General features: G+C 58.3%; 1 protein-coding gene across 4 annotated transcripts in view; it reads left to right on the forward strand.

Moving 5' to 3' along the window:
* Positions 1–27,080, forward strand: part of ADGRL1 (adhesion G protein-coupled receptor L1) — a 43,877-nt gene extending 16,797 nt beyond the window's left edge. Inside the window, exons 1-23 of one of the 4 annotated variants that reach the window (XM_081077565.1) lie at positions 2,715–2,746; positions 6,133–6,242; positions 9,768–9,782; positions 11,947–12,031; positions 13,180–13,980; positions 14,857–15,171; positions 15,925–16,028; positions 16,329–16,514; positions 16,745–16,783; positions 16,937–17,120; positions 17,283–17,405; positions 17,878–18,092; positions 18,372–18,542; positions 18,924–19,133; positions 19,220–19,440; positions 19,588–19,654; positions 19,996–20,087; positions 20,538–20,706; positions 21,956–22,084; positions 22,257–22,353; positions 22,431–22,559; positions 22,728–22,745; positions 23,207–27,080. In XM_081077565.1, the coding sequence (XP_080933691.1) occupies positions 2,722–2,746; positions 6,133–6,242; positions 9,768–9,782; positions 11,947–12,031; positions 13,180–13,980; positions 14,857–15,171; positions 15,925–16,028; positions 16,329–16,514; positions 16,745–16,783; positions 16,937–17,120; positions 17,283–17,405; positions 17,878–18,092; positions 18,372–18,542; positions 18,924–19,133; positions 19,220–19,440; positions 19,588–19,654; positions 19,996–20,087; positions 20,538–20,706; positions 21,956–22,084; positions 22,257–22,353; positions 22,431–22,559; positions 22,728–22,745; positions 23,207–23,949 (4,248 nt within the window). In that variant the 5' untranslated portion in view covers positions 2,715–2,721 and the 3' untranslated portion in view covers positions 23,950–27,080. Of the gene's footprint in view, positions 1–2,532; positions 2,747–6,132; positions 6,243–9,764; positions 9,783–11,946; positions 12,032–13,179; positions 13,981–14,856; positions 15,172–15,924; positions 16,029–16,328; positions 16,515–16,744; positions 16,784–16,936; positions 17,121–17,282; positions 17,406–17,877; positions 18,093–18,371; positions 18,543–18,923; positions 19,134–19,219; positions 19,441–19,587; positions 19,655–19,995; positions 20,088–20,537; positions 20,707–21,955; positions 22,085–22,256; positions 22,354–22,430; positions 22,560–22,727; positions 22,746–23,206 lie in introns of those variants that run through there. The other 3 variants (XM_081077562.1, XM_081077563.1, XM_081077564.1) reach the window with 3 other exon arrangements.
* The last annotated feature ends 877 nt before the right edge of the window (positions 27,081–27,957 follow it).

A 27,957-nucleotide genomic window follows, 5' to 3' on the forward strand; every position in this document is an offset into this window, starting at 1 on the left:
GCCCGGGAACAGCTAAAATTAGCTGTGGAAGCAGATGGTGCTAGAGGAACACATGTAAAACTTTCCCCCAAGTGGGACAACTCACCCCAGAAAACCCCAGGGGCCTACCTGCCATTCTCCATGGGCCCTCAGCCAACATTGGAGGGACAAGATATCAGAAAAGGGCCTGCTTGGCTCTGCTACCAGTAGGCACTGGTACCTTCTCTTCCTCTACAAGTGACAGTCACCCCCATGTTGGAGCGTCTGGGCTACTCTGTGTGTCCCCACTGGCACCCTGTGAAGCTGTGCCCAGTGTCTGGGAAGGTGGCTGCCCTGGCAGGCACGAACCGTCCACGCCTGCTCCATCCTGCAGAGACTAGCTGCCTTAATCATCTTAATGATAAGAGTAGTTAGCACCATGTCTCGCTGAGAACCGCTGCACACACTGCAGCCCTCATCCTGGTTTTATGAGGCGGGAGCTGTCAGCTCTATAGGGAAGGGAACAGGCACGGAGGTGGTCAGTGATGGGACAAAGCCACCAGCCAAGGAGTGGCCGAGCTGGGATTTAAACCCCTCAATCCAAGCTCTCAATCCCCACATGGCACATAACGGGGACTGCCGTGACGCTGGGACCCCACCGGGAGCTGGGCCTGCCCAGGTATGTCGTTTCGTTGTCACAGGACCCTGTGAGGGTCCCCAGATGATAATGAGGCCACCTGTTGCGCCCTCGATGGGCACAGCACCATGCTCAGACCTTCCTTCACAAACGTTCTCTAGCACGTGGATTCCTCAGTGCAGCCCTGGGCTCTGGGTGCCCGTCTTTAGACCGTGTTTCCCCGAAATTAAGCCCTAGCCGGACCATCAGCTCTAATGCGTCTTTTGGAACAAACGTTAATGCAAGACCCGGTCTTATATTATATTATAAAGACCGGGTCTTATATTAAAACAAGACTGGGTCTTATATTAATTTTTGCTCCAAAAGACGCATTAGAGCGGATGGTCCGGCTAGGTCTGATTTTCGGGGAAACGCGGTAGATCAGGAAACTGAGGCCCGGGGAAGCTACAGCAATGGCTGGACAAACTTGAGTGTAGGTTAGAATTGCTGGTGTAGATCCAAAGGCCCCTGCTTTACCCCGAGATCCTGATTCAGCAAGCCTGGGTGGGGGCGGGGCCCGGGGGGCCCACAGTTTGCATTCTGAACCAGCTGCCATCTGGTGCTGTTGATCTCCCGGCGACACTGTGAGAAGCCCTGGCCCAAGGGACACGCCTGGCCTGTCAGCTGGGAAGTGGCAAAGCTAGGCACTATGATTTCTTCCAGAACATGAGTGCATTCTCCCCTCCCCACCCAGTGCCACCTTTGCTCCTTCTATGGGGTGGTGTGAAGTTAACAAAGTGCCCAAGATCACCCTCACTTCTGACACTGATTGCAGTTCAGGGTCCCCCAGAGCACCCCAGGTTTGATGAGTCACTAGAAGGATTCACAGAATTCAGAAATGCTGTTCAACTTATGTTTGCGGTGAACTGGTAACAGTGACCTGACGCAGACTAAAATCAGCCAAGAGAAGAGGTACATGGGCAGTGTCCAGGAAAGTTCCCTACACGGGGCTTCCAGCTGTCCCCTCCCAGTGCACTTGTGGGCCTCGTTAACTCTCTTGCAATGCTGGGTGACAACACACATGGTGTACTGCCAACCTGGGAAGCTCCCTTCCGCCTTGGTGTCCACCGTCTTTACTGGGGCCGTCATGTCGACATGACTGACCACCCACACAGCTCGCCTTCATCTTCAGCCCCTCCAGAGGTCAACTGAGACTTCATGACCCAAAGCTCCCTCCCAAAACCACATTGTTGGGGTACTCCCTTGCTAGGGCTACTGTAACAAAGTAAAACAGGCTGGGAGCGCTCAAACAACAGACATTTACTCTCTCACTGTGCTAGAAGCTGGAAGTCCAATATCAAGGTATCGGCACGTTTGTTCCTTCCAAGGGCTGCAAGGGAAGGATCTGTTCCAGGCCTCTCTCCTTGGCTTGTGGATGGCCGTTATTTTCCCTCTGTGTGTATCTCTGTGTCCAAATGTCCTCTTTTTATGAGGACATCATTTATGTTGGATTAGGGACCACCTTAATGGCCTCCTTTTAACTTGATTATCCCTGTAAAGGCCCTGTCTCCAAATTCAGTCACATGCTGAGTTCCTGGGGGTTAGGACTTCAGCATAGGAATTTTGAGTGGGGGGACACAATTCCGCCCATAGCAGCATAGACTATTTGGCATGGCCCAAGGCCCTTAGGTACACAGATATTCTTGTCAGACAGAACATTCCAAGGGCTTGGAGGGCACCTCCCAGGAGCTGAGGTAAAGACCAGGCTCCCTTTGAGGTGAATGACCTTACTTACTACACAGGTGGGCACACTGAGAAGCCTATTTTACAGATGAATAAAGTGAGGTTTATAGAGCCTGTATCCTGGATACAGCCAAGCTGGAGGTGGTACCTCCTCGGCGGGGTCTTCCCTCCCTTCATTGTGGCCCGGGTGTGATGCCCTCCCTTGTTCCACACAGGCCTGAGCAGGGCTGGGCTCCCCTTTGGACTGATGCGCCGAGAGCTGGCATGCGAAGGCTACCCCATTGAGCTGCGGTGCCCAGGCAGTGACGTCATCATGGTGGAGAACGCCAACTACGGGCGCACAGATGACAAAATCTGCGATGCTGACCCTTTCCAGATGGAGAATGTGCAGTGCTACCTGCCAGATGCCTTTAAGATCATGTCGCAGAGGTGAGCGGTCCCGCCCGGCTCCTGGGAGGAGGGCCGTGTCCGTTCCTGGGGTCCCTGAATACAGCGCCTGTCCTCCACGTACTCCCTGGCCAGTGCACCGTGTTCACCTTCAGTCTTCCTTTTACGCATTCAATACCCGTTTCCTGAACACCTACTGGGTGCCAGGTGCTATGCAAATAATAAAGAAGACCCAGCCCATGCCATCCCCAGCCTGTCGCCCCCACAAGTCTATATGCCACCCCCTAACACACATGAGCCTAATGCCCCCAGAAGCTCAGGCCAAGATTATCGGGAGGCCGTGGGGGCTTGCAATGTAAAGGCAATGGCAGGACAGGGTGAAGGTGTCATGGGAGCTGAGGGAGGGCCCAGAGATCTGGCCAAGCTTCCTGAGGAGGTGACATCTGAATACGGATGACAGAAGGATGACAGAAGTGTGTGTGAGGGCCTGAGTGTAAGACTTGCTCTGTGTGTGAGTGTGTGGTGGGGAGTGCCAGGCAGAGGCACTGTGTGTGCAAAGCTGCAGAAGCCTCACACCCACAGCCAGGCCACTTAGAGCTGGTCAGTGCTCCCTTCAAATTGTACTGATTTGACCCTGTTTCCACATCCATGTCCACCCTGCCCTCCCACGTCCTGCAGTCAGTACCTTCTGCCCCCTCTCCCTGCCCCCTTGCCTGCTGCAGCTTGTTCCCTTCACAGCAGCCAGAGGGCGCCTGTGAGCACCTGAGTCTGGGCACGTCCCTCTTGTGCTCAGAACTCTCCGTGGCTCCAACCTCACCCAGAGCAAAAACCTCAGCCCCCCCCCCCCCCGGGTCCCCAAAGACCTGCATGCTCTGCCCTGTCCACTCCCAGCCCTCACCTCCTCCACACCCCCTCACTGCTCCAGCCAGTCCGCCTGCTCCTTACATAGCAAGCATCTTCCCCTAAGGGCTTCCTGTGGGCCTTTGCATTGGCTGATCCCCCCAGTCTGGAATGCTGTTCCCCAAGACCCACATGGCTCTTCCCTCCCCTTATTCAGGGATTTTTCACCTCGTTACCCTCCGCAAGGCCTGCCTGACCACCTGCTCTCAAATCACAGCCCCCACTTCCTTGCCCCTTCCCTATCTTTCTCCGAGCCCTGACTTCCATCCACAGTTTCGCCAGATATTTTGCCTCTTTATGGTACTTATCTTATGTCTTCCCTCACTGGGCTGTCAGCCCCACGGGGACAGGGAGTTTGGTCTGTCATTACTGTGTCTGCAGCAGGCACTTACTGAATTTTTGCCAAATGCCTGGGAGAATGCAGGGTTTACTTCTGTACCCAGGGCATAGAACTGGAAAAGGGAAGGAGGGCTGTGGTCAGCTCTGCAGCAACTTGAGTGCTGGCAGAAGATTCCAGAATATGTCGCTGGGTGTGATCTCTGAACACCTCCAGAGAATTTTGGGCAGGCGATGGACGTGGTCAGGTGACTTAGATGGGTTGGTTGAGCAGGAGCGCCTCATCCCCTCCCTCTTTACTCTCTTCAACGTCCATCCGCCTCCAATAATCGTACCCCTTTCCCCCTTCTGCCTCTCCAAATTCTCCCTCCACTTCATTCATTGAGCACTGGCTCCAGGATCTGTGGTATCTTCCCAGCACCTAGCACGGTGACTGGCCCCGTTCAGATGCTCATAGGTTCTCAGTTCCAGAGGGTGGAACAGCGCTGTGGTCACTAGAGCAGAGGCAGTATTCTGAGGGCGCTGCTCCACCATCTGGAAACCTGGAGGTACTTTGTATCAGTTACGGTGTACCGCACTGCTCTGACAGACGCCCCAGCAGAAATACAGTGATTGGAGTTGAGAAGCCCCTCAGTACCCACTTCCCTGTCTTTGTGCTGACCTGCACCCGGTCCTTTTAAAGGCCATGTCATGCCCACTCCCACCTCCCCAGCCAGATCTCGGTCATGGGCACTTCCAGCTGCAGGGGTGGCTGGGACATGCAGTCTCCAGCTGGAAGGCCAGCGGCTTTCTCTTTTCTTGATATTGAAGGGAAATTGACATAACATAAAATTCACCATTTGAAAGTGAACAATTCAGTAGTGTTTAGTACATTTTACAACGTTGTGCAACCACCATCTGCACCTAGTTCCAGAATGTTTTCATTACCCCGAAGGAAACCCTGTATCCACGAGCAGTCATTTTCAATTTCCCTTCCCCCTGACAATGACTAGTCTCCTTTCTGTCTCTGGATTTGTCTCTTCTGGACATTTTACGCAGAGTCACGAGACGTGTGGCCTTTTGTGTCTGGCTTTCACACAGCATGTGTTTGAGGTCCATCCACGTGGTAACGGGTGTCAGTGCTTCATTCCTTTTTATGGCTGAGTAACATTCCACTGTGTGGGTGACCACGTTGTCTGTATCCTTCATCCACCAGTGGACACTGAGGTTATTCCCACCTTTTGGTGACTGTGAACGTTCGTGTATAAGCAGTTGTTTGAGCACCTGCTTTCCGTTCTTTTGTGAATACATGTCTATCAAGGGGTGGAGCTTCTGGGTCATAGGTTACTCATAGGTAACTCTGTTTAACCTTCTGAAGCCAGTGTTCTGTTTTTAAAGAAGGGGGTTGATGTGGGTGGGTATGAGCAGATCCTCATTGAAGAGCAGGTTTGAACAGAGAAGACACAGGAGCCTGCTCTGCCCTGTACCTCTCGGGAAGCCCTCCAAACTGCTTGCGGCACACCCGTGGTCAGGGCACTGTTCCTCCGGCTGAGACCTGGCCTGCTCCAGGGAACGGAGACCCTGACTATGGGGACAGACAGCAGAGGAGAAACACATCTTTTGCTTGTTGTTAAGTGGGCCTCACGTGACATGTTAGCGAGACCCTGAGAAGCGAGTTCCCCGTGGGGAATCAAGAATGGCTTCGCTGTGAGGCATGAACTCTGCCCCTGTCCTGGTTGCAGATCCTCACAGCAGCGCTATCCAAAGAGGTGAACACAGACAGACAATGGGCACGTCAGTAATAGCATTTGTCTTTGCAAAGATACCCCCTCCCATGTGTGGCTTTAATGTCTTCCTCTTCTGTGACAAAGGAGGGGCTTCACAGTCCATTTAGGGAAAATCTCCAAGGATGTGATGGCACCAGTGACTGGCAGCTAGGATGGAAGTGACGAAGGGTGGCCGGGGAAGCAGTTTATGGGGTGATGCGCTAGGCCTGGCCCTGAGCTTGATGCCGTGCTGGGGCTGAGAGTAGAAGAACCCTGTCTGGTGGAAAAGAGAGAGCAGGCAGGAAGCAGAGAACAATGCCCACAAAAGGCCCCTGGCCTTGGGCTCCATGGCTCCTTCCCAGGAGAGGGTGTCCATTCCTCTCCTGACCTGGGATGCCCCCCACTTCTAAGCCTGTCTTTTCTCAGCTCCCTGTCTTTCCTCTGCAGGTGTAACAATCGCACCCAGTGCGTGGTGGTGGCTGGCTCTGACGCCTTTCCTGACCCCTGTCCCGGGACCTACAAGTACCTGGAGGTGCAGTACGACTGTGTCCCCTACAGTGAGTCTTCTTGTTCCTTGTGCGGGCGTGGGCCCTTCCCCCTCCCAGAAATGAGCGAGGAGGAGACACCTTGACCCAACACACACACACACACACACACACACACACACACACACGGCCAAGTCAGGGCCAGGTACAAGGGGACAGTTGAGCCTGCTTCCTCCCTTACACATTCTCTTCTCCCAGACACCCTTGTCCACTCTCAGTGCCTGCCCCATCTCCCCTCACCTCAAAGACTGTCCCTTTCCACGGGTTGCCTTCTCCAACTCTTGTGACATTGGTCCACTTGCCCTGCTTCTTCCCATGCCCTTGGCTCATTTACACACTTCAAGGCCACACCCCCATACTCTGCTTGGTATACTTACACCTCTCCCCACCCTCAGCCTTCACCCCACTGCCCTCTACGCCTTCTACCTCCTGCTTCTCTCATCTCGTCCCTTTTGAGCACTCCTGTCACATACCTGTTCTTCCCTCTCCTCACCACCCTTCCTCTCTGAACTCTCTCTCCTTCCTGTTGTTCCCCTGAACCCTCACATGCCCCCACTCCTGCCCCTTCCCTGTCTTGGAAGCTGGATTCTATGCCTATAGAGAGGCAGACCACCTGCTGAGGCCTGGTGGCAGATTCGGTGTGTGGGGCTGGGGGCATCTTCCGCAGAGTCCCGTCTCCGGTTGGTTTGCCCATTACTATCGTAGCACTCCCTGTCTGCAGAGGAAGTGCCACCATGTTGGACTGAGGGTGGCCCCAGGAAGCCTGAGAAAGGTAATCTGGGGAGCCAGGGACCTGGCTTGCTTGCACCTGGCCAAGGGGAACAGACAAAGACAGGGTCTCTCCTCCTCAGCACCCCACCCTAACATCATCCTTCTTTCCTGCCCTCACTCTTCCCTCTGCTTCTCGCCTCCCCCCAACCCCCCAGCTTCACATAGCCAACCTGGAGTTAGGGCCTCCAGGCAGAGGGGGGAGGAGGCAGGGCCACTAGAGTGTGGGGGGTGGGGGTGGAGGAATAGGAGGCCCTGTGACTCTCCCTCCTCTCCCCTCCCACTCCAGTCTTCTTCCCCGACCTTTGATTTCTCCTTGCAGGTGACAACCTACACTGGGGAAAACAGGATCGCTTATGTGCTTCCATAACTTTCTTCTTTCACTCCTCACCTTTTCTTTTCAGCATCTGAGACCTCCAGCTACCGCCTGAGGGGGACACCCATCTGATCCTTGAAGCTTCCCCACAGCACTGGGGACACTCCCCACCCCGGGAACTGGGACAGCAGGGAAGGAGGGTGGAGGTGGGGAGTGTAGCACAGCAGGGACATCAGGCTGGGTTCGAAGCTCAGCCAGGCTCTTGGATTTTTCTGGCTGTGCAACTTGAGCAAATGACTTAATTTCTTTGGGCTGCTGTAAGAGGAGGCGAGTCAAGGAGCTCATGCGTGCAGAGCGGCTGGCACAGGGCCAGCCTCAGAATGTGCTCCTGGTAGCACAGGCCACATTCTCACCCTCCAGCCCTCAGACCTGCTCCTCGTTCAGGATGTGCTCAGTAATGGTCCAGGTGCCCTTTCAAGCTGGTATATTTATCTGTGATGTGGGGAAAGGACCAGACACCTTCCCTTGGATGCCGCCAGGAGTAAAACTCCTTGTGTTCCCTGAGCCATAAGTGCAAAGGAAGTGGTGCCTACTTTTGCCAGCTGTGTGCTTCATTTCACTGAGCCTGTTTCCCCATCTATAGACAGGGTTCTTAAAAGATTGCTCGGGAAGTGCCTAGCAAGTTCCTGGCACCTAGTGAATGTGGGCACTTGTAGTTATTGCTGTTGTAACTGCCAATTATTATCATTGCTGTTGGTAATCAAAAATAAAACTAATGAAAGATGATGAACCTAGTTCCTCCTGAGGCAGACAGGATAAAGGGCAGGAGGAAAATCCCCTGGTCCAAGTGGAGTCCAAAGTAAGTGGACAACATACAGGTAAAGAAGCAGGAAAAAAGTTTAGAGAGCCTGGGGCGGAGAGACCTCCTGGAGCCACAGCCTGGTGTGGGCAGGGGCGTAACCCACAGGGACCAGGAGGGAGGCAGGTCGGCGCAGGGGATGAGCAGCCCCCAGTGTGATGGGGGAGAGCTAGCTTGAGCCCTGGGGAAGACACGACTCACACACAGTGGGTGTGTGGGGGGCACAGCCGGGCCATGTGTGCCCCAGGCAGGCAGAGCTGGAGGCTGAGCTAGTTCCTGGTTCCAGAGGAAGAGAACTGGAAGGTGGAAGATAGGCCCCAGAACAGGGAGACTGGGTACTCACTTGTCCCCAAAATGTTCGCTGAGCACCTCCTGTGTGCCGGGCCCTGGATGAGGCGCTAGGAAGGCAGCCAAACCCTGTAGAACTCCCTGCTTCCACCTCCAGAGAGGTGGCAGGAGAGCCTGGCCCTGGTCAGAGGTTCCTGAGGGGCCGGGGTACAGAGCCTAGAGGGATGCAGCCATGGCATCCATCTTGCCCTGGGCTTCAGAGGCTGGGGTGGTCCCCGTGCTGGTGTGGGCGGGGCAGGGGGGAGGTGCAGGCGCTGCCGTGGGTAGGGGGCAGTGACGATGTGGGATACCACAAACACACATTGGACAGGCCCGACTAACAATGCATTTGCCTTGCAGCTGAGCACAGTCTAACCGTGGCCCCTTCCTCCCCCAGGTGCCGCCAGCTCACCAGGCAGCGGGTGGCATGGAGCTCCTGGCTCTGGGCCCCCCGGGGGCGGGACTTGGCAGAGAAACTGAGTCTTGGGGGAGCGTGGGAGTCTGTCTGTGCCCCCACCTGCTGTCCTGCCCCGTCTGTGCCGTCTCCCCACCCCAGCCGCCTCTGTCACCCCACCCCAGCTCTCTGATGCCCGGGGGCTCTGCCTGTCTGCCTCTCAGTCATTCTGTGTCCAGCTCTACCAGCCTCTGTCTGTGTTGGCTTTTTCTGGGTTGTGAGGGCTTGGGGGAACCCAGCTGGACTCGGGCAGGGCCAGCACAGACACGAAAGGAGTTCAGCACGTTCTCTTAGCTCCCAGTGCCCAGGGCCTAGGAGGCACTGAACCCCCTCCCCTGGAGCCCTGGTTCTGGGAGGGCAGCAGGCAGGGTGGGAGGGGATCTAAGTGGTTCCTCTCCCCCTCCTTCCCTGGCATCCCCCTAACCAGAGCCTGCCTCTCAGCTGGGACTCCCCCCCTGCCCCGCTACACTGAGGGTGCCCATTCATATGAGGCCATGGTCCACCTGCCTGCCTGTTCCCGCCTCACCCTGTGTCACTCTTGGTCTTTGTCCTCCTGCGTGTCTCCCCCTCCCTGTGACTGTCTTCCCCAACAACCTCTCACCCTGACCCTACCCCAGAGGAAGGGACTTGGGGGGTGGGGGCTGAGCTGATGCTACATTGGGGTTGGGGAACCAGAAGTAAGGAAAGAAAGGAAAAGGGGGCGTGTTTCCAGAAAAGAAACAAAAGCAATTTAATCTCTTTTTTTTTTCTCTTTTTTTCTTGCACATTTTTTTTTCAATTTGTTTTCTCTCTCTCTTCCGATGCTTAAAGTAGAAGTGGAGCAGAAAGGTAAACGCACTGTTACCAATGCTAACCCCTAACTCACACTTTGTTTTACCTGTACCATACTTATGTGACCCGCCCTCCCCTCTCGGCCCCTTCTTCTCCCACCCCCCACTGGGTCCAGTTGCTAGCCCCCACTCCGGTGTCCTCCCGGTGGGGCCAGCCCTGGTCCAGCCACGGGGAACTCCACCCTCCAGACACCCGAAGAAGCTCCTCTCTGAGCACGGGCAGGACCTTCTCTCTCTCTCTCTCTCTTTTCTCTCTCTCTCTCTTTCTCCCTGTCCCTGCTTCCTAGTCCCTGGCCCTTCCGGGGGACCTGGCCTTCTCTCATACTTCTTTTGCCTCCTTCAGGAGAAGTTTGTAAGCATCAGGGGTGGGTGGGGACCCTCTTCCCTGGCTCCCAAATGGGGGCGGGGGTGGGGGGGCACCGGGTAAGCGTCTTTCTCTTCTCTTCTTCCTGCCCCAACTTTAGTAACTTGTTTCCCGGTGGGGGAGGTGGGATGGAAGGCACACCTTTGTTTTCCTTTGTGGGAGCAGATTCGTCCTATCCCTCGGGCTCCTGGTGGCTTAAGTTCCTTCTGGTTTGGTGTTTCCAAGGCCCAGAGCTGTTTTGGAGCACAGAGCGCCAGTTTCCCCTCCCCAACCCCCATCCTCAACCAGCTGGGGCCCAGCCCTGGGGAGGGGTATAAGCTGTCTCTAGCCCTGGGAGGGCATCATGCCAAATTGGGGCAAGGGGGTGGGGGTGGGCCTCATGGTGTGGGGAGTGCGGGTGGGGGAGTGATTTTTTCCTCTGGTTCTGAAACACTTGCGAAGCTGCAGTCAGGGTTTCTTCTGGGCTGTTGTGGTTAGAGGACCAGGGGGGAGGGCGGGGGTGGTGTAGGCTGGGTCTTCTAGGAGCACCGTAATTTCTTGGGGCTTTAACCTTCAGCAGGGGAATGGGAGAACTCTGGTGGATAGGGCTGTCCATCATGGGGGGTGGGCAAGGGCTTCCGCTGAAGGGCTTGGAGGGCAGGATGTTGGGGATGGTGGCTTCCTCCTCTGAAAGTTTTGGGAAATTGACAGCTCTGAGGCTGGCAGAAGGGGCAGTGCTGGGTGAGACATCCTTTCCAATCTCTTGCCTTGAAATTACGGTGGTCTGAGGAGCATCCCCTTTGAGGGAGGTGGGGCGGGGTCCCTCCGAGCTGCTCCCCTCCCTCCTGCCCCTCTCCCGCATCTCAGAGAGGCCTGGGCAGCCATGCCACAGTCTGCCCCTCACAGCACCCCACCACTCTCTCCCTCTCTCTCTCCCGGAGTCTCTCTCCCACCCAGCACCAGACACTCTTCTTGCAGGCCCGGTGGTGGTTTGGATACGAAGCCCTGGATCTTTTCTCTTCAATATGTGGGTGGGGGGTGGAAGAGGAGGTGTTGGGAGCTTGGTGCTAGGGAGGGGTCCTTGCTGGCAAAGGCCCCAGGCAGACCCTTTTTCATCTTTTCCCTCTACCCCGGGGTAACCTCTAACCACATTTTCCTCCTCCATGCCCTTCTGACCAGGTCAGACTCTGAGACCTCCCACCGCTCCCCTCATACACACTGCTGGCAGGTGGCCCCCCTGGCTTGGGGAGAGGGGAGTCCTGGGCACAGAGGAAATGGGTGTAGGCCAGGTGTCCTGGAGAGAAGGTGCAGGCCAACACCTCAGGGATGGGGACAGGGAGATGGTGGAGCCCAAGGGCCCAAGCCAGGATCCTTCTGTTTCCAGCCCACCTCTGTACCCTGGGTTTCCCTCCCCCTCCTAAAACAGGGCATGCTCCTGCCTGCTTTGTGCCTGAGGACCCTTGGGCTGCCCCCCAAGCCAGTGCCAGGTCCCAGCCCTCCCTCTCCCCCTTGGGGCCAGCTGCTTTGGTCACAGGCCAAGCAGAAGCAGAGAATTCACTGCAAACCCTCACCCTGGCCTGTCTGTGGGTTCTGCTAGCAGGGAAGTGAGAGGGAGGCCCCAGCTATCCTGGATGGAGGGGCCTCTGGCCGTCACTACTCTGGGAGGAGGAGGGGAGCCTGACCACTGACCGTGAGAGTCCAGACCTCCACTGGGTCAGTAGGGGAGGCTAGGAGTAGGTGGTACTGGGATGTGACGGGGCAAGGGTGGGCAGGCCAGCCGGGGCCAACGAGATGCAGTTGAGGTTTTCCTCCTTTTCAGGGAATGGGGGGGTGGGGCGGGGCCCCCCACCTTTCTGACATCAGCGCTGCCTTGGTCCCTCCTCCCGAGCCGGGGATGGTTGCAGGTAAATCGGGGTCGGGACAGGGGAGGTGGTGGGCCTGGCTGGGGCGGGCTGGGTCTTTATCCTAGCACCTGGTTCCCTCCCTTGCCCCCTCTGAGCTGGACCTGGGACTGCCCCTCGAGGGACCCTCAGTCCGGCCTGGGCCTTGGAGTGAATTCTCTGCTCACCCCCTCTCTCCTCTGCCAGCACTAACCCTTTCTTCCCAGGTGGTCTCCAGTGTGCCTCCCTTGGAGCCAGGACCTCTGCTGAGGCCCCCCCACCTTGTCTCTCTTCCCTCCACGCAGCTCTCCTTCCCCTCCCCAATTCTCCCGGGGAGTCCCCTCCCCCCATGTCATCCTCCCATCCCTGTGCACCAGTGTCAGTGCCTGCTGCTGAACAAACCCCATGAGAGACCCTGCCGGCTGGGGCAGGGTGCCTTGGGGAGGGGTTGAACTTTTCCAAAAACCTTTCCTGATTGTGTGGGTACTGCATGTGGGGGGCACAGGCTGCATCAGGAATCTTGGGTGCTTCCCCCACCCTGGTATGGGGGTGCAAGACTGACATCGACCTGACACCCGTAGTGGGTACAGAAACATTACTACCTTGCAATTTTTGCAGGAGGAAGAAAGTGGAGTTAAAAAAAACAAAACAAAACTGTGTCCTGGTGTGATTGGTGAAGGATGGGACCCTGGACTCTAGCTCTTCCGTAGGGGGCGGAGACGATGGCGCAGGGGCAGGGGGCTGAGTCCCTGAAACCTCAAAGCCACCAGCCAGTGGCTGCAGTGAGGAGAATTTTCTGCCCAGCTTAAGGCACACGAGAACGGCTCTGGGAGGGCTCTTGCCAAACTCCTTATCCCCAGCCTGTGGGGTCTCTAGCAGCCAGGGAAGGAAAGAGGGACACTACCTCCCCCCCACTAACCCTGCTCTTAATGGCCTCCAGGGTTGACATCTCCAGGGAGAGGGGCAGCTGGGCAGGGCGGGGGGTCCCAGCCCGGAAACCCCCTTCCCATCACCAGCCCTACCAAGCAACCGTGACTGCAGCAGCAGGAGGGGACAGCCTGGCTCCCCCAGCCCGACCCTGTGACCAACTTGCCTCTCTCTCCCCTCTCTCCCGCCCCCCCCTTACCTCTTCTCCTGTCCTGTTTCCTCCCCACCCACCCCGGCCCACCCAGTCTTCGTGTGCCCAGGGACCCTGCAGAAGGTGCTGGAGCCCACTTCCACACACGAGTCAGAGCACCAGTCCGGCGCGTGGTGCAAGGACCCGCTACAGGCCGGCGACCGCATCTATGTCATGCCGTGGATCCCCTACCGCACCGACACGCTGACGGAGTACGCCTCGTGGGAGGATTACGTGGCCGCGCGCCACACCACCACCTACCGCCTGCCCAACCGCGTGGACGGCACGGGTTTCGTGGTCTACGACGGCGCCGTCTTCTACAACAAGGAGCGCACGCGCAACATCGTCAAGTACGATCTTCGCACGCGCATCAAGAGCGGGGAGACGGTCATCAACACGGCCAACTACCACGACACGTCGCCCTACCGCTGGGGGGGCAAGACCGACATCGACCTGGCCGTGGACGAGAACGGACTGTGGGTCATCTACGCCACCGAGGGCAACAACGGGCGGCTGGTGGTGAGCCAGCTCAACCCCTACACGCTGCGCTTCGAGGGCACGTGGGAGACCGGCTACGATAAGCGCTCGGCCTCCAACGCCTTCATGGTGTGCGGCGTCCTCTACGTGCTGCGCTCCGTCTACGTGGACGACGACAGCGAGGCCGCGGGCAACCGCGTGGACTACGCCTTCAACACCAACGCTAACCGCGAGGAGCCCGCCAGCCTGGCCTTTCCCAACCCCTACCAGTTCGTCTCCTCTGTGGACTACAACCCGCGCGACAACCAGCTCTATGTCTGGAACAACTACTTCGTCGTGCGCTATAGCCTGGAGTTTGGGCCGCCCGACCCCAGTGCCGGTGAGGACAACTCGTGTTCACTGGTCCCGGGAGTGGGGGTGCACGCTGGGAGCTCTTAGGGATCTGGAGGTGGTGGGTTTGGGGGAACTCTGAAGGTCGGAGACACTCACACAGCACGAGCTGTTCTAAGCACTTAGCAGCTGGTAACTAACTCGTCTAATCCTTGTAGTCTGTGACACAGGGGTTGTTAACTTCCCCCAGTTTACATATAAGGAAACTGAGGCACTGGGTGGTTGGGGAATAACTTACTTGAGGATTTGGCCCCAGGACTCTGGACCTAATCACGGAGCTTCACTGCCTTTCCCAGGGTCCTGTGCACTTTTAGCCGTGGAACTTTTATCAACCAGAATCTTGGGTGGAAGCCGAAATATCGGGTAAAACAGAACAAGGCAGACACTGCTGATGTTGATGAAGGCCCCTCTGCAGTCTCATTTGTCCCCTTAGCTGCCCTGAGCCAGCTCTGAGCAGCCCCAGAGCTCCAGGGAGGCTGACCTAATCCAGCCTCATTTTCTAATGGGGAACTGAGGAAAGGGACAAGGAGAGTTCCAGAGACCAGAGTGAGAGTGAGAATGAGAAGCGGTGGTGTTCACACCCTTCCTGGCCTGTCCTCTCTCGTTGCTCTCTCAGACCTCACAGTGCACACGAGTGAATTTTTACTGCCTTTTGATGCTTTAGATGGTCCCACGGGTGTGAGGGACCTGTGTGGAAAGAGAGAATGCAGAGGGGATCCACTCCCAGACCCAGTGAGGACCAAAGACACCTTTTCACTTCAGTGGCAAGAAAGATGCTCGGATGCCAGGGACCCGGTGCCCAGGCACACTGTGGTGGGGCCCGAGCATGGGAGTGACTTTCTCTCGTACTCCCTCTGCATTCCAGGTCCAGCCACTTCGCCGCCCCTCAGCACGACCACCACAGTCCGGCCCACGCCCCTCACCAGCACGGCCTCACCCGCAGCTACCACCCCGCTCCGCCGGGCACCTCTCACCACGCACCCAGTGGGTGCCATCAACCAGCTGGGACCTGACCTGCCTCCGGCCACAGCCCCGGCCCCCAGCACCAGGCGGCCCCCAGCCCCCAATCTACATGTGTCCCCAGAGCTCTTCTGTGAACCTCGAGAGGTACGGCGGGTCCAGTGGCCAGCCACCCAGCAGGGCATGCTGGTGGAGAGGCCCTGCCCCAAGGGGACTCGAGGTGAGTACAGAGGCCTCGGTCACCTCCACTGTGGCTGGTTTGGGGGGTAGCCACTGCTGGCCTGGCCAGGGAAGGGACAGGGAACACGCCCACCACTCATCTTAGCATAGGTCCACTTACCTGTCCATCTCCCCTGCCAGTGCGTGGGCTTTATGCAGCAGGGGTCACGCCTGGTAGCTGCAGCTGTGTCCCCAGAGCCCAGCAGAGCTCCCAGGGCACAGTAGCAGCTCAGTTAGTCCCCAGTCATCCTGTCCCCTGTCCTTCCCTGCAGTGCTGACCACCTGCCACATGCAAAGCACCAGGCAGACCCTGCAAGGAGCCCACAGAGGTGACTTGGGTGGGTTCCAGCCTAGGGCTGAGATGGAACAGCCCTGGCAACAGCTGGTGGCAGGAGACAGCAGCTGAAGTTTCCGGAGGGGTGGGCCGGGACCACATGCTCCAGGGGCTTGAGGGCAGTGTCAGAAGAGGCTTCATGGAGAGGGGGCTTCCAAGTTGGCCTTGGTTAGAAAGTTCTAATTTGGGTAGGTAAAGATGGAAGGGGAGCCAAGAGGGAGAGCTTAGGGAAATGGGGGGTAGCTTATGTCACCTCAGAGTGACACCTCTCTTGACTGTCTGGTCCACCTCATGTCTGGTCTTCCATGTTCCCCTCACCACTTTCCTCTCCCACTTGTCTCCCTCTGTCATCTCCTTTGGCCCGTCCTTCTCTCTTTCCTTGTGGCCCCCTTCTCTGTTCCTGTCTGTCTGTCCCTGCAGGAATTGCCTCCTTCCAGTGTCTACCAGCTCTGGGGCTCTGGAACCCCCGGGGCCCTGACCTCAGCAACTGCACCTCCCCCTGGGTCAACCAGGTGGCCCAGAAGGTACCAGCAGCAGCCGCCCCTCCCAGACAGGCACCTGTGCTCACACACTGGGCCCTGGGTGGCTGGGCGCAGGGTGCAGCGGGGGCCATGGAGCAATGGGAGACAGAGGGAGACAATTGGGCAACAGGTCTGAGAGAAAAGACTGTGGGTTCTCCTCCCTGGCCTACAGAGTGGGGAAGAGGGCTGACAGGGAGAAGGGACAGCAGAGAGCAGTGAGAAGGGCCTACCAGGCTAGGCATGTGCAAAGGGACTGTGGGGGAAGCACGATGGCCCCTGACACCGCCGTGTCCCCCCACACAGATCAAGAGTGGGGAGAATGCAGCCAACATTGCCAGCGAGCTGGCCCGCCACACCCGGGGCTCCATCTATGCAGGGGACGTGTCCTCCTCTGTGAAGCTGATGGAGCAGCTGCTAGACATCCTGGATGCCCAGCTGCAGGCCCTGCGGCCCATCGAGCGCGAGTCGGCTGGCAAGAACTACAATAAGGTGGGGCTGGCAGTGGGGCTGACAGTGGGCACTGCCCCAGAGGCTCGGGAAGATTCTGGCCTGGTACCTTCAAGCTAGGCTGCCCTGGATGGTCCTGGGGGTCAGGGATCCCTTAGGAACAACTCTTGCTAATGGCCCAGCCCCAGGTTGGTGGCAGATGCAGACAAATGAGAGTGGGTGAGGGAGTGGGGCTGGAGGCCGGGCCTGTCAGCGCCTCCATCTCTCCCTAGATGCACAAGCGGGAGAGGACCTGCAAGGACTACATCAAGGTGAGGCCCAGAGGGCTCCTGCTGGCCGAGGGCGGTGGGACAGGCTCCACTTGGCACTGAGGAACGGAGGTTGAGAGGAGGGGATGCAGAGCCCAGCTCGATGGACTGGAGGATGTGGGGGGACTCACAGTGCACCCCCCCAAACCCGTGCAGGCTGTGGTGGAGACAGTGGACAACCTGCTGCGGCCGGAGGCTCTCGAGTCCTGGAAGGACATGAATGCCACGGAACAGGTGCACACGGCCACCATGCTCCTGGACGTCCTGGAGGAGGGTGCCTTCCTGCTGGCTGACAATGTCAGGGAGCCGGCCCGCTTCCTGGCTGCCAAGCAAAATGTGGGTGAGTGCTGCGGTCTCACTGTGGCAAGTTCAGGGTGCAAACCTTGAACCGTGGGGTCCGCCTGTTCCAAAGACCATGGGGGATGCCCTGGCACCCTGGCCTTTGACTTCGGATCTCCGGACTGGAGACAGTCCCCAACCGCATCATCCTCTGTCCCCACAGTCCTGGAGGTCACGGTCCTGAACACGGAGGGCCAAGTACAGGAGCTGGTGTTCCCCCAGGAGTACCCGAGCGAGAACTCCATCCAGCTGTCGGCCAACACCATCAAGCAGAACAGCCGCAACGGTCAGTGTCCGGCCCCACGCTGGCTGTGCTTGCCACAGTGGCTCTCAGCTTTTATGGGCTTGAAGGGTCCAAGAAAAGGTTGGGACCTGTAACAACACACAGAGAAGTCCTCTGCTCAAGCGTGTGGGGACCCAAAGCCCCACAGAGCCCAGGACACTTTGCAGTCTGCAGGGCTCACTCCTGTGCAGCAGCATTTGGTCCTCACAGCTCAGGGAGGATTGTCCCGTTTGAGACTAAGGCTCAGTGAGGTTAGGGATTCACTCGAGGTTACACTGCAAGTGAGAAGTGCCCAGGGACCCAGCCCAGCCTACTGCCCTGCTGTTTGGCACTGTCCACAGCTGAGCCGTGGTCCCAGGGAAGGGCTCCCTGAGCCCCATTTGCCTGGGCTGCAGCCTCGTGAAGCCAGGTCCTGGTGGCTGAAGGTGTGCTGGCCAGGGGCTGACGGCACACCCCACTGTGCCTGTCTTTCCAGGGGTGGTCAAAGTTGTCTTTATTCTCTATAACAACCTGGGCCTCTTCCTGTCCACCGAGAACGCCACGGTGAAGCTGGCAGGTGAAGCGAGCACGGGTGGCCCGGGAGGCGCCTCTCTGGTGGTGAACTCGCAGGTCATCGCAGCGTCCATCAACAAGGAGTCGAGCCGAGTCTTCCTCATGGACCCTGTCATCTTCACCGTGGCCCACCTAGAGGTGAGCTGAGGTGTACCCCGCCCTTCATGGTGGTCTCAGCTTCCCCCGTGACTCCCCCCACTGCATGTTCATATACCCCAAGAGCAAGTTCCGAATCCTCCCTGGGCCACCAGCCCCCAACCTCCACCTCAGCAGCTTTGGCCATTTGTCCCCAGATATCTCAGACAGCCGCCTGAAGCCCCAGGCACTTTTCCAGGTTTGTTGCTATCCCCATAGCTAGGTGTGAGGGCTTAAGGGGGGCTCCCCACATCTGACTCCCCGGTCACCACCACATAACAGGCGAAAAACCACTTTAATGCTAACTGCTCCTTCTGGAACTACTCGGAGCGGTCCATGCTGGGCTACTGGTCGACCCAAGGCTGCCGCCTGGTGGAATCCAACAAGACCCATACGACATGTGCCTGCAGCCACCTCACCAACTTTGCCGTGCTCATGGCTCACCGCGAGATCGTAAGCTGGCCAGCGCTCTGCTGCGCTGCTCCGGGCGGGCCTGCTGGCCTGGCTTTGCATGGCATCATAGAGTGCGGCATGGGCAGTGCCAGGGAAGGTCAACTTCGTGGGCATGGGGGGCCACCAGGGCATGAGGCCACACGTCTGGTTCTCTCTGGTCATGGTCCCACCTTCTGCCAAGGCACTCTGGAGAAGCAAGTTGGTGTCACGTTTGTCATCTCTCCACACGCTTTCCAGAGCATGAGGAAGTGAGCGTGCTGCCTGTAGAGGGGTGGGGGCTGGCAAGTTGGCTGGGGGGCCAGGGGGGCTGTACCAGTGCTCTTTGTGGCCCAAGGCCTTGCCCACAAGCAAGGGCACTGAGTGCCCCCCGCTGCCCCCCAGTACCAGGGCCGCATCAACGAACTGCTGCTGTCGGTCATCACGTGGGTGGGCATCGTCATCTCCCTGGTCTGCCTGGCCATCTGCATCTCCACATTCTGCTTCCTGCGGGGACTGCAGACGGACCGCAACACCATCCACAAGAACCTGTGCATCAACCTCTTCCTGGCCGAGCTGCTTTTCCTGGTCGGCATAGACAAGACCCAGTATGAGGTGGGCCAGCCCTGGGGCAGGAGTGGGGGGCGCGAGGAGCGCCGGCCGAGCCCCGCAGCCTCTCACGTGTGGCACCCATCCTGCAGATTGCCTGCCCCATCTTCGCTGGCCTCCTGCACTACTTCTTCCTGGCTGCCTTCTCGTGGCTGTGCCTGGAGGGCGTGCACCTCTACCTGCTGTTGGTGGAGGTGTTCGAAAGCGAGTACTCCCGTACCAAGTACTACTACCTGGGTGGCTACTGCTTCCCGGCCCTGGTGGTGGGCATCGCGGCTGCCATTGACTACCGCAGCTATGGCACCGAGAAGGCGTGAGTTGCCCCCCTCCCGTCTCTCCTGCTTGGTTTCCTGCTCAGCAGCAGGACCCTGCTGCTCCAGGACACTGGGCTCCTGGGGTTGGAGGGAAGCCAGCACCCTACCCCCCAGCTCTCTCTACCCCAGCCCTGCTTCCTTTACAGCTGCTGGCTCCGAGTAGACAATTACTTCATCTGGAGCTTTATCGGGCCTGTCTCCTTTGTTATCGTGGTAAGTCGGAAGGTAGTAGCCCTGGTACTGCACCTCTGTCCTTTCCCCTGGCTAGCCTTGACGCTGAGCCCCACTCTCCCTGAGCCCTTGCAAACCCTGGGGACTGAGCAGCCGGCTAAGGTGGGAGCACAGGGGTCTGTAGCGCTCCAGCTCCAGCACCGAGGCCTGTCCGTCCCGGAGCTGTGATCCGAGCCCCTGCTGAGTCAGGCTGGGGACCCCATCCTGCCAGCCATGCACCAGGGGACAGGCCCCCCCGCAGAGGAGGCCCTGAGGGAGGGGGTCGGGCTGAGCCTGCCCAGAAGGCCGCGCAGCAGCCCAGCCCAGCGCCCCTGCCGCTGCAGGTGAACCTCGTCTTCCTCATGGTGACCCTGCACAAGATGGTCCGCAGCTCGTCTGTGCTCAAGCCCGACTCCAGTCGCCTCGACAACATTAAGTGAGCACCCCTCTGCCCGCATCCCTGTCCCCTAGAACCCCACACTGGGCTTCCTGTGGTGTCACACAATATGATTTAAGGACAGGGACGGTGTTTTATTACTGCAGTACATGGCATTAGCACCTCCATCCTCCGGTTTGGGGGACATGACTTCTTAGGGTGAAGCTGAGTTCAAAAAGTGAGTCCAATTCCGGGTAACTTAAAGAGACATAGGCAGCAATAGATAGTTCAGGAGCTGGAAATAAGGCCAAAAGGATGAAGGATGCAGGGAAAGGGCTGGCCATTCATTCCCAAACCCCGACTGCCGACCTGTGCCTGGCTCAGGCCCAGGCTGGGCTCAAGTGTCACTGGGCGGCCGTCCCCCGGAGGCCTGCTCACCCCAAGAGGCCAGAGGGGGAGGCATCCCCGCTGGCGGGTCCTTTGCTCATCCCTGGCCCTCTCCCCCCCCAGATCCTGGGCCCTGGGGGCCATCGCGCTGCTGTTCCTCCTGGGCCTCACCTGGGCCTTTGGCCTCCTGTTCATCAACAAGGAGTCGCTGGTCATGGCCTATCTCTTCACCACCTTCAACGCCTTCCAGGGCGTCTTCATTTTTGTCTTTCACTGCGCCTTACAGAAGAAGGTGCGCTCAGGGAGGGGACCCGGCGCTTCCCCTCTGCAGGGGCCTGTCTGCTGCCTGGGCAGGACGGGCTTGGGGCGGGGACAGTTCAGCCACATGTGGCGACTTCTGGAAGGCAGCAAGATGCAACAGACTGGAGGAGTGAGAAAGCCGGGCAGGTCTGGGGAGCTGGGGGGCTCAGGCAGGGACGTGACAACAGGCGCTCCGCGGCGTGGAGGGAAATGACAGGCCACCACCCAGACGTACGCTTCCTACTTTAATAGTTACGGAACGAACTGTGAGTTTTGTGGGGATAGAAAGTTTCCTTTTTAAATAAAGTGTGTTAAAATGTAAATGTTAAAATAAATGGAGATAACAGAAGCAGAGGAATGTTGAGAGGGCATTCAAGACTCAAGCCATGGAAACTGAGCCAAGGCATTTGTATACTCGGTCCTGAAGGCAGTGGGGGGCCCGTCAGACTGTTGTTGGTCTGGGGGGGGCAGCGAGGTGGGTAAGGCGAAGGCGGGGAATGAAGAGAGCAGTGATCAGAGTCCTGCTGCAAGGTTGACTGTATCCCTGCTCCGCTCAAAACCATCTGGTGGCCCCCACTGGACACACAGGGATAGTGACATCCTTACATGTCCCCCATGACACACAGTCAAAAGCAGTGCCCTCGCACGGCCCCCACCTCACATACAGTGACAGTCCCTTCCTTATAGGAGCCGCCTCCAGCCATTCTCTTCTCTGTTCCCAGGCCCCTATACTGGGACCCTCCTCAGGGCTCCTGCCCTGCTCCTCCCCACGTATCTGCAGGGCCTGCTGCCTTAGCTCTCTCGGGTCTTTGCCGAAATGTGTCCCCAGTGAAGCCTCCCCTGAACTATTTGAAATTGCAAACAACCCCAGCCAGCACTGCCTGAGCCCCTTCTCAGCCACGGGTCTGTCACCATCAGACATCCTCCATTAGGTACTGATGGCATCTACGTTGTGTCTAAGATAGCAGTTCCGAGAGGTCGGGCTTTGGGTCTGGTTGGTTCTGTACTGTGCCTGGCACGGAGGCGATGCTCATTCAAGAGCTGTTGAGTCACTGAATGGATGAGAAACTATCCCTGGAGGTGGAGAAAGGAGGATGGGCTTAAGTGAGGAGAGACAGTCTATCTCCCCGCTGGCTGCTGGGGTACAGGAGACGGTGAGGTTTCTCGTGCCCACTGGCAGCTTGGTCTCTGGGCTGCTGAGGTGGGGGCCTGGCTGCCAGCTGCCTGTCCTCGCCCCTCAGGTGCACAAGGAGTACAGCAAGTGCCTGCGACACTCCTACTGCTGCATCCGCTCCCCGCCTGGGGGCGCTCACGGCTCACTCAAGACCTCAGCCATGCGGAGCAACACCCGCTACTACACAGGGACGCAGGTATCTGGGCTGGGCCGGGCACAGGCAGGGCCCCCTGGGGCTGAGTGTCGGGCCTGAGAGGCGGGCAGCACTCGGCCCAGGTCCCTGGCAGTGCTCGTTAGGCGAGTGGTCTCAGAAAGATCCTGGGGGGTGGGCAACTCGAGAGCCCCTCACGTCTGGGCTATGTCCCCAGAGCCGAATCCGGAGGATGTGGAATGACACCGTGAGGAAACAGACAGAATCCTCCTTCATGGCGGGTGACATCAACAGTACCCCCACCCTGAACCGAGGTGAGACAGTGTCCCTGGCCCCCAGTTCCAGTCCCTGGAGCTTCCAGGCCTCCTGTGACCTCTGTTCTCACGTGCAGGTACCATGGGGAACCACCTGCTGACCAACCCTGTGCTGCAGCCCCGTGGGGGCACCAGCCCCTATAACACCCTCATTGCTGAGTCAGTGGGCTTCAATCCCTCCTCGCCCCCCGTCTTCAACTCCCCAGGTGAGAGCATCTGGTGGTGGGAGAGGGCGACAGCCCAGGTCAGGGAGTGTGAGGCCTGCATCCGAGGGGTCTTCACTTGGGCTGTCGTCGTACCTCCTGAACTGGGGTCTGGCCTCGGCTTCTAAGCCACTCACCTTCTCTCTTTTCCCTCCTGGCTGGCACCTTCAGGGAGCTACCGAGAACCCAGTAAGTGTGACTTGCTTGGTAACATTTCTGAGGCCAGGAGGGGAACGTGGCAGTGGCCTCCTCAGATGGCCTCACTCACTTAGGGAGGAGAACTCAGGGTGCTCCCCCCAACATATCCGCACACAGCCTCTGGCGTGGCAGCTAGCTCCTGTTGCCTTCGGGCCTCAGGTGGGGAATGAAGGTGATGAGGGTCAGAGCACAGGAAATGGACCCAGACACCCAGATTCTCCTCACGCTGCCGAGATTCTGTACCCCTAACTGATAGGGGACCCGGGAAACTGGTCTCCACCCCCACTTCCACCAGCCTGCTGCATGGCGGGTGTCCCCAGTGTCAGTGAGGAAGAGGGAATGGGAGACCCCGCTCCCCAGGGGCAGGGGTGAGGCCAGGCACCCCAGGCCACACGGCTCACACCCCTCTTGCTGCCCGGCCCTACTCCTGAGCAGCCCCTTTCTGCCTGCAGAGCACCCCTTGGGAGGCCGGGAAGCCTGCGGCATGGACACGCTGCCCCTCAACGGCAACTTCAACAACAGTTACTCCTTGCGAAGTGGGGATTTCCCTCCAGGGGACGGGGCCCCTGAGCCACCCCGAGGCCGGAACCTGGCAGATGCTGCCGCCTTCGAAAAGATGATCATCTCAGAGCTGGTGCACAACAACCTGCGGGGTGGCAGCAGCGGGGCCAAAGGCCCACCACCGCCCGAGCCCCCTGTGCCACCTGTGCCAGGGGGTGGCAGCGAGGAAGAGGCAGGCGGGCCCGGGGGTGCTGACCGGGCGGAGATCGAACTTCTCTACAAGGCCCTGGAGGAGCCATTGCTGCTGCCCCGGGCCCAGTCGGTGCTGTACCAGAGCGACCTGGATGAGTCGGAGAGCTGCACGGCGGAGGACGGGGCCACCAGCCGGCCCCTCTCCTCCCCTCCGGGCCGGGACTCCCTCTACGCCAGCGGGGCCAACCTGCGGGACTCGCCCTCCTACCCGGACAGCAGCCCCGAGGGGCCCAGCGAAGCCCTGCCCCCACCCCCACCTGCGCCCCCTGGCCCCCCTGAAATCTATTACACCTCGCGCCCACCGGCCCTGGTGGCCCGGAACCCCCTACAGGGCTACTACCAGGTGCGGCGGCCCAGCCACGAAGGCTACCTGGCGGCCCCAGGCCTCGAGGGGCCAGGGCCTGATGGGGATGGGCAGATGCAGCTGGTCACCAGTCTCTAAGGGACCTCACGGACCAAGGGCTGGTGGCCCAGGCCAGGAAGGGAACCCTGAGCAGGGCTCTGGTGGGAGAGGGAGACTGACAGAGGCAGTGGCTGGTGGGCCACTCTCTCCAGGCTCCCCTCGGCCACAGGCCCTTCAGGCCCCTTGGAGGCTCTGCCATGGGACCTGAGGTGTAGGGTTCACAGACAGGGTTTCCCACCAGCCACATGCACCAGCTCGATTTGGGGGAACTGCAGTAAGGAGGAGCCAAGAGGTCCCCAGGGGAGTGAGGAAGGAGAAATTGGAAGGGTGCAGCCCACTCTTGACTCCCCCCTTCCCCTACTCCTAGCTGCTGGAGGGAAATGCGGGCTTTGGCATCCCTGGGCCAAAGAGCCTGCTGGATGGAACCTGTCAGCTACTCCTCTTTCTGCAGCCAGAAATGCTGGGCTGCACCAGGAGCAGGAGGACAGACGGACAGGTTCCTCCCGCACTACAGTTCCCTGCTCCCTGGAGACTGGGGCCTTTGGCCCAGGAGAAAGCCCCAGGGTGAGAGGAATGGTGCATTTGTGGCTGGTGGTTTAAAGGTGGAATTTTCTCTGAAGCTCCTTTCCTCTGCTCTTCATCCCTGCCTCCCCAGCAAGCCTGCCCCCTCAGCCCTCCTCAAGTGCACCCACTGACCCCCTCCCTTGGGGTGACTCCTGATGAAGCACAACTCCCCGCAGGGCCCCCAGCCCACAGGGGTGGCCATATTTGGGCAGTTCCCAGTCCTGTGGGCTCGGCTATCTGGGGAGCAGATTTTGGGTCTGGATCTCCCTGGGGAGTGGGTCCGGGGCTTGGATCTTTCCCTAGGGGGCTCTCTTCCCCTTCCACTCTCCTCCTCCTCCCCCATTGCTGTAAATATTTCAACGAAATAGAAAAGAAAAAAAAAAGACAAAGAAAATCTCATCACTTGAAGCCACCAGGAGCCTGCAGCCTCGCCAGCCCGGCTTCCTCGGGAGCAGAGCAGCCGCTGGGCCCTGGCAGCCAGGACTTCTCCCGTACGTGTGCATCGCCAGCCGGGGTGGGCGGGCGCCAGAGCAGCTTTTTACAATTCAGAGACAAAAAAACCTAGAAGCAACAGCGAAACAAAGAACCCGTTTCCTTCCCGGCACCTGTTTCTGTCGCCTCCTTCCCTGCTCTGCCTGCCCCTGGCATCAGTCAGCCCTCCTGGGGCTTGTACCTCACTCCTGCCCCAGGACCAGGGGCCTGTCTTCCCCCTCCGCTCCCCAGTGGCCCAGGGGAGGCACCCCTCACACCCAAAGATGCTTTTGCCAAGATGGCTGCGCTGTCCCTTTGAGTTCCTGCCTCTTGTATATTGCTTCTGGAACTCTGGGCTGGGGATGAGGGGCTGATTTCCTGCCTAGAGAGGTGATAGCGGAAGGAAAAGGAGGGCAGCAGCATTTGACAGTGGTGGGTATGAGTGAAGAGGGAGGGCTGGGAGTGGTGAGGTGGACTTCTCTGGGGGGCGGGGGAGGTTGGGGAAGGTGCAGGGCACAAAGGTGAGAGAGATCACCTTCCCTACCCTGCACCCTCCCTGGGGAGGCAAAGCCAGGTACCAGGGCCTGGAGTAGGACTCCCAAGTTATGGGGCTCAGCCCCAAACATACAGACCCCAGGAGTTCCAGGCTTGGGATGTCTCCCGAGTACCTCTCAGCCCCCTCCTATCCGGCCTGTCACCCTGGCCTTCCCTGCACACACACACACACACACACACACACACTCTGGGGTTAGCTTAGTCCCATTGCCACCCCAGCCCAGCCCCGTCATTGCCATTTCCCCAGGGGTGGCCTCCACCTCTGCTCTGACTCCTCGTCTCTTGCCCCTCCCTCTTTTCTCACAAGTGCCATGAGTTTTCAAACATCTTCGGGTCTCAGCCTGCTGCTGCCATGAACTTCTTTGGGTTAAGGGGGAGGGGCTTTAGGGAGGAACTGGGGGAAAGAGACAGGTGGCTGGAGGGACCCTTTTTGCTGCTAGAAAGCCCCTCCCTTCTGGGGAGCTGGGGCTGGCTTGTCTCTGTCAGGGGAGGAGGGGTCAGACCAAAGATGGTTTGTCCTGCATAGGGGGACAGGTGTGTGGAGAAGGCAGGGTTGGGTTCAATCTCTGGCTTCTTCTGGTAGGAAGGCTTAACCCCTTTCATCAGAAGATCATGGATGAGTCTGGACGGAGAGGAGAAGTAAGGATGGGGATGGTCTTGCCCAGAAGGCTCTGAGGAGCACAGGAGCCAGCTCTGTGGCCGGCTTTGGCTTCAGGAGGCCAGGAGCTCCATGGTGGGAGGCGCGGGTAGAGATCTGTGCAAAGCTGGCGGGAGACGAGGGTAGACGGAGGTGGTCGTCCAGCCCAGGTGTCAGCCCAGCTGGACCTGGCTGGAGGCTGCTTCTGACACCAGCAAGGGGACTGCAAGAGGGCAGGGTGGGAGAGTTCCCAGGGGAACTGGAGACGTGCAAGGAGTCCCTCATCCTCGCCCCTGCTGAGCCCTCCTTTTATCTCTCCAGACACTGACAATCAAGCAGGGAGAGAGAGGGTGCAGTGGGTCCTTTGGTTCTCATTCCAGCCAGAATCACCAAGGTGGGTTCCCAGGCCTCAGAGCTGTGTGGCAGGGCCCCCTGGTGGGGCTGGACACCACTGCAGTCCAGCGCAAAGCCAACCCCAGGAGCCCAGGTGTCCCCCCCACCCCAACCAGACCTGGTGCCTTGATGCCCCCACCCCAGCTGGGACGGTATAGAGAAGGAAGGGTCTTGGTTTCCTCTCCTACTCCCTTCCTTGGGCTCCTGAATTCATTTGCTTTTAAATCTTGTTAATTATGTTTTTGGTTTGTTTTGGTTTCCCTCGCCTTCCTTTTTCTCTGTGTCTCCACCTCTTTCCCTGTGTCTTCCTTCCTCACTGTCTGTGTTCCTCTTCTCACTCTCAATTTCTCTCTGTCCATCCGGGCCTCCCTCCCCCCCACACACACACCCAGTCCCTCCTTGGTCTCCTTTTCGATATGCCAAACCAATTTTGGGTCGAGTGCATTTAACGAGAATAAAACAAAAGGCTCATAACAAGAACGTTTCAGAAAAAAAAAAGTTTAAAAAAATTGTTGAGTCAAAAAAATCAATAAAGAAATTAAGATTTCTTGGAATGACAAGAGTGGCGTGACTTACTGGGGGCGAGAAATGAGTGGATTTGCACGGAGGATCCCATGCGGCTCTGACGGGAGCCTGCGCTGCAACGTGTAGAACCCAGACAGAGGCCTGGAGAGTCACAGAGTCAGTAAGTAACATGTGCAGAGGACTTGGTAGGTTCCTGGGCCTGGCTGAGCAATTCTGGTGCAGTTTTTCATTGAGCCTCATAAACGCCCTAGGGTGAAGGTTATTAGAGCTCCATTTTACAGACGGGGAAAGTGAGGCTTACAGTACCTGAATGCACAATTGCCAGGCAACTCTGCCACGTGTCTCAGGGAAGCCCTTCCCAGCCTGGACCTCGGTGCACAGGCTGCATTAGAGCAAGCACAGGAATTGTACACTGTGCCTGGTTCCACCTGCTTTTCCTAGACTCCAACATGCTGCTGGAATGGTGCTTTTTTTAAAGTGACAACACAATGGAATTGCATCGTGTATTTCACATTTTCATATAGAACTGCTAGTGCTCAGAGGGAGAAATGACTACGCAGACAGAACAGCTCTCTCCATGCCCCTCTGCCTTCAACACCTGTATCCAGGACGCCACACTCCAAACTCCCATCTCCCCAGCCAGTCCTTCCCAGTCCTGTGGCTGGTTCCTTCTCATGTCTTGACCTCTTAACGTTGACGAGGCCAGGGCCTCAGCCTTGGACCTCTTCCTTACCTACCCTGGGAGCTCTCGTCCCATCGTAAGGTTTGAAATGCTATCCATATTCTGCTAACTCCTGAACATAGAGCTCCAGCCTAAACTACCTTGAGCTCAGATTTACATCCATCCAACATCCCATTCCACATCTACCCCTGGGTGTCTGCTAGGGTCTCAAACTTAACCT

Source organism: Rhinolophus hipposideros (assembly GCF_964194185.1).
Source record: "Rhinolophus hipposideros genome assembly, chromosome: 16".
NCBI classification, from domain to species: domain Eukaryota; kingdom Metazoa; phylum Chordata; class Mammalia; order Chiroptera; family Rhinolophidae; genus Rhinolophus; species Rhinolophus hipposideros.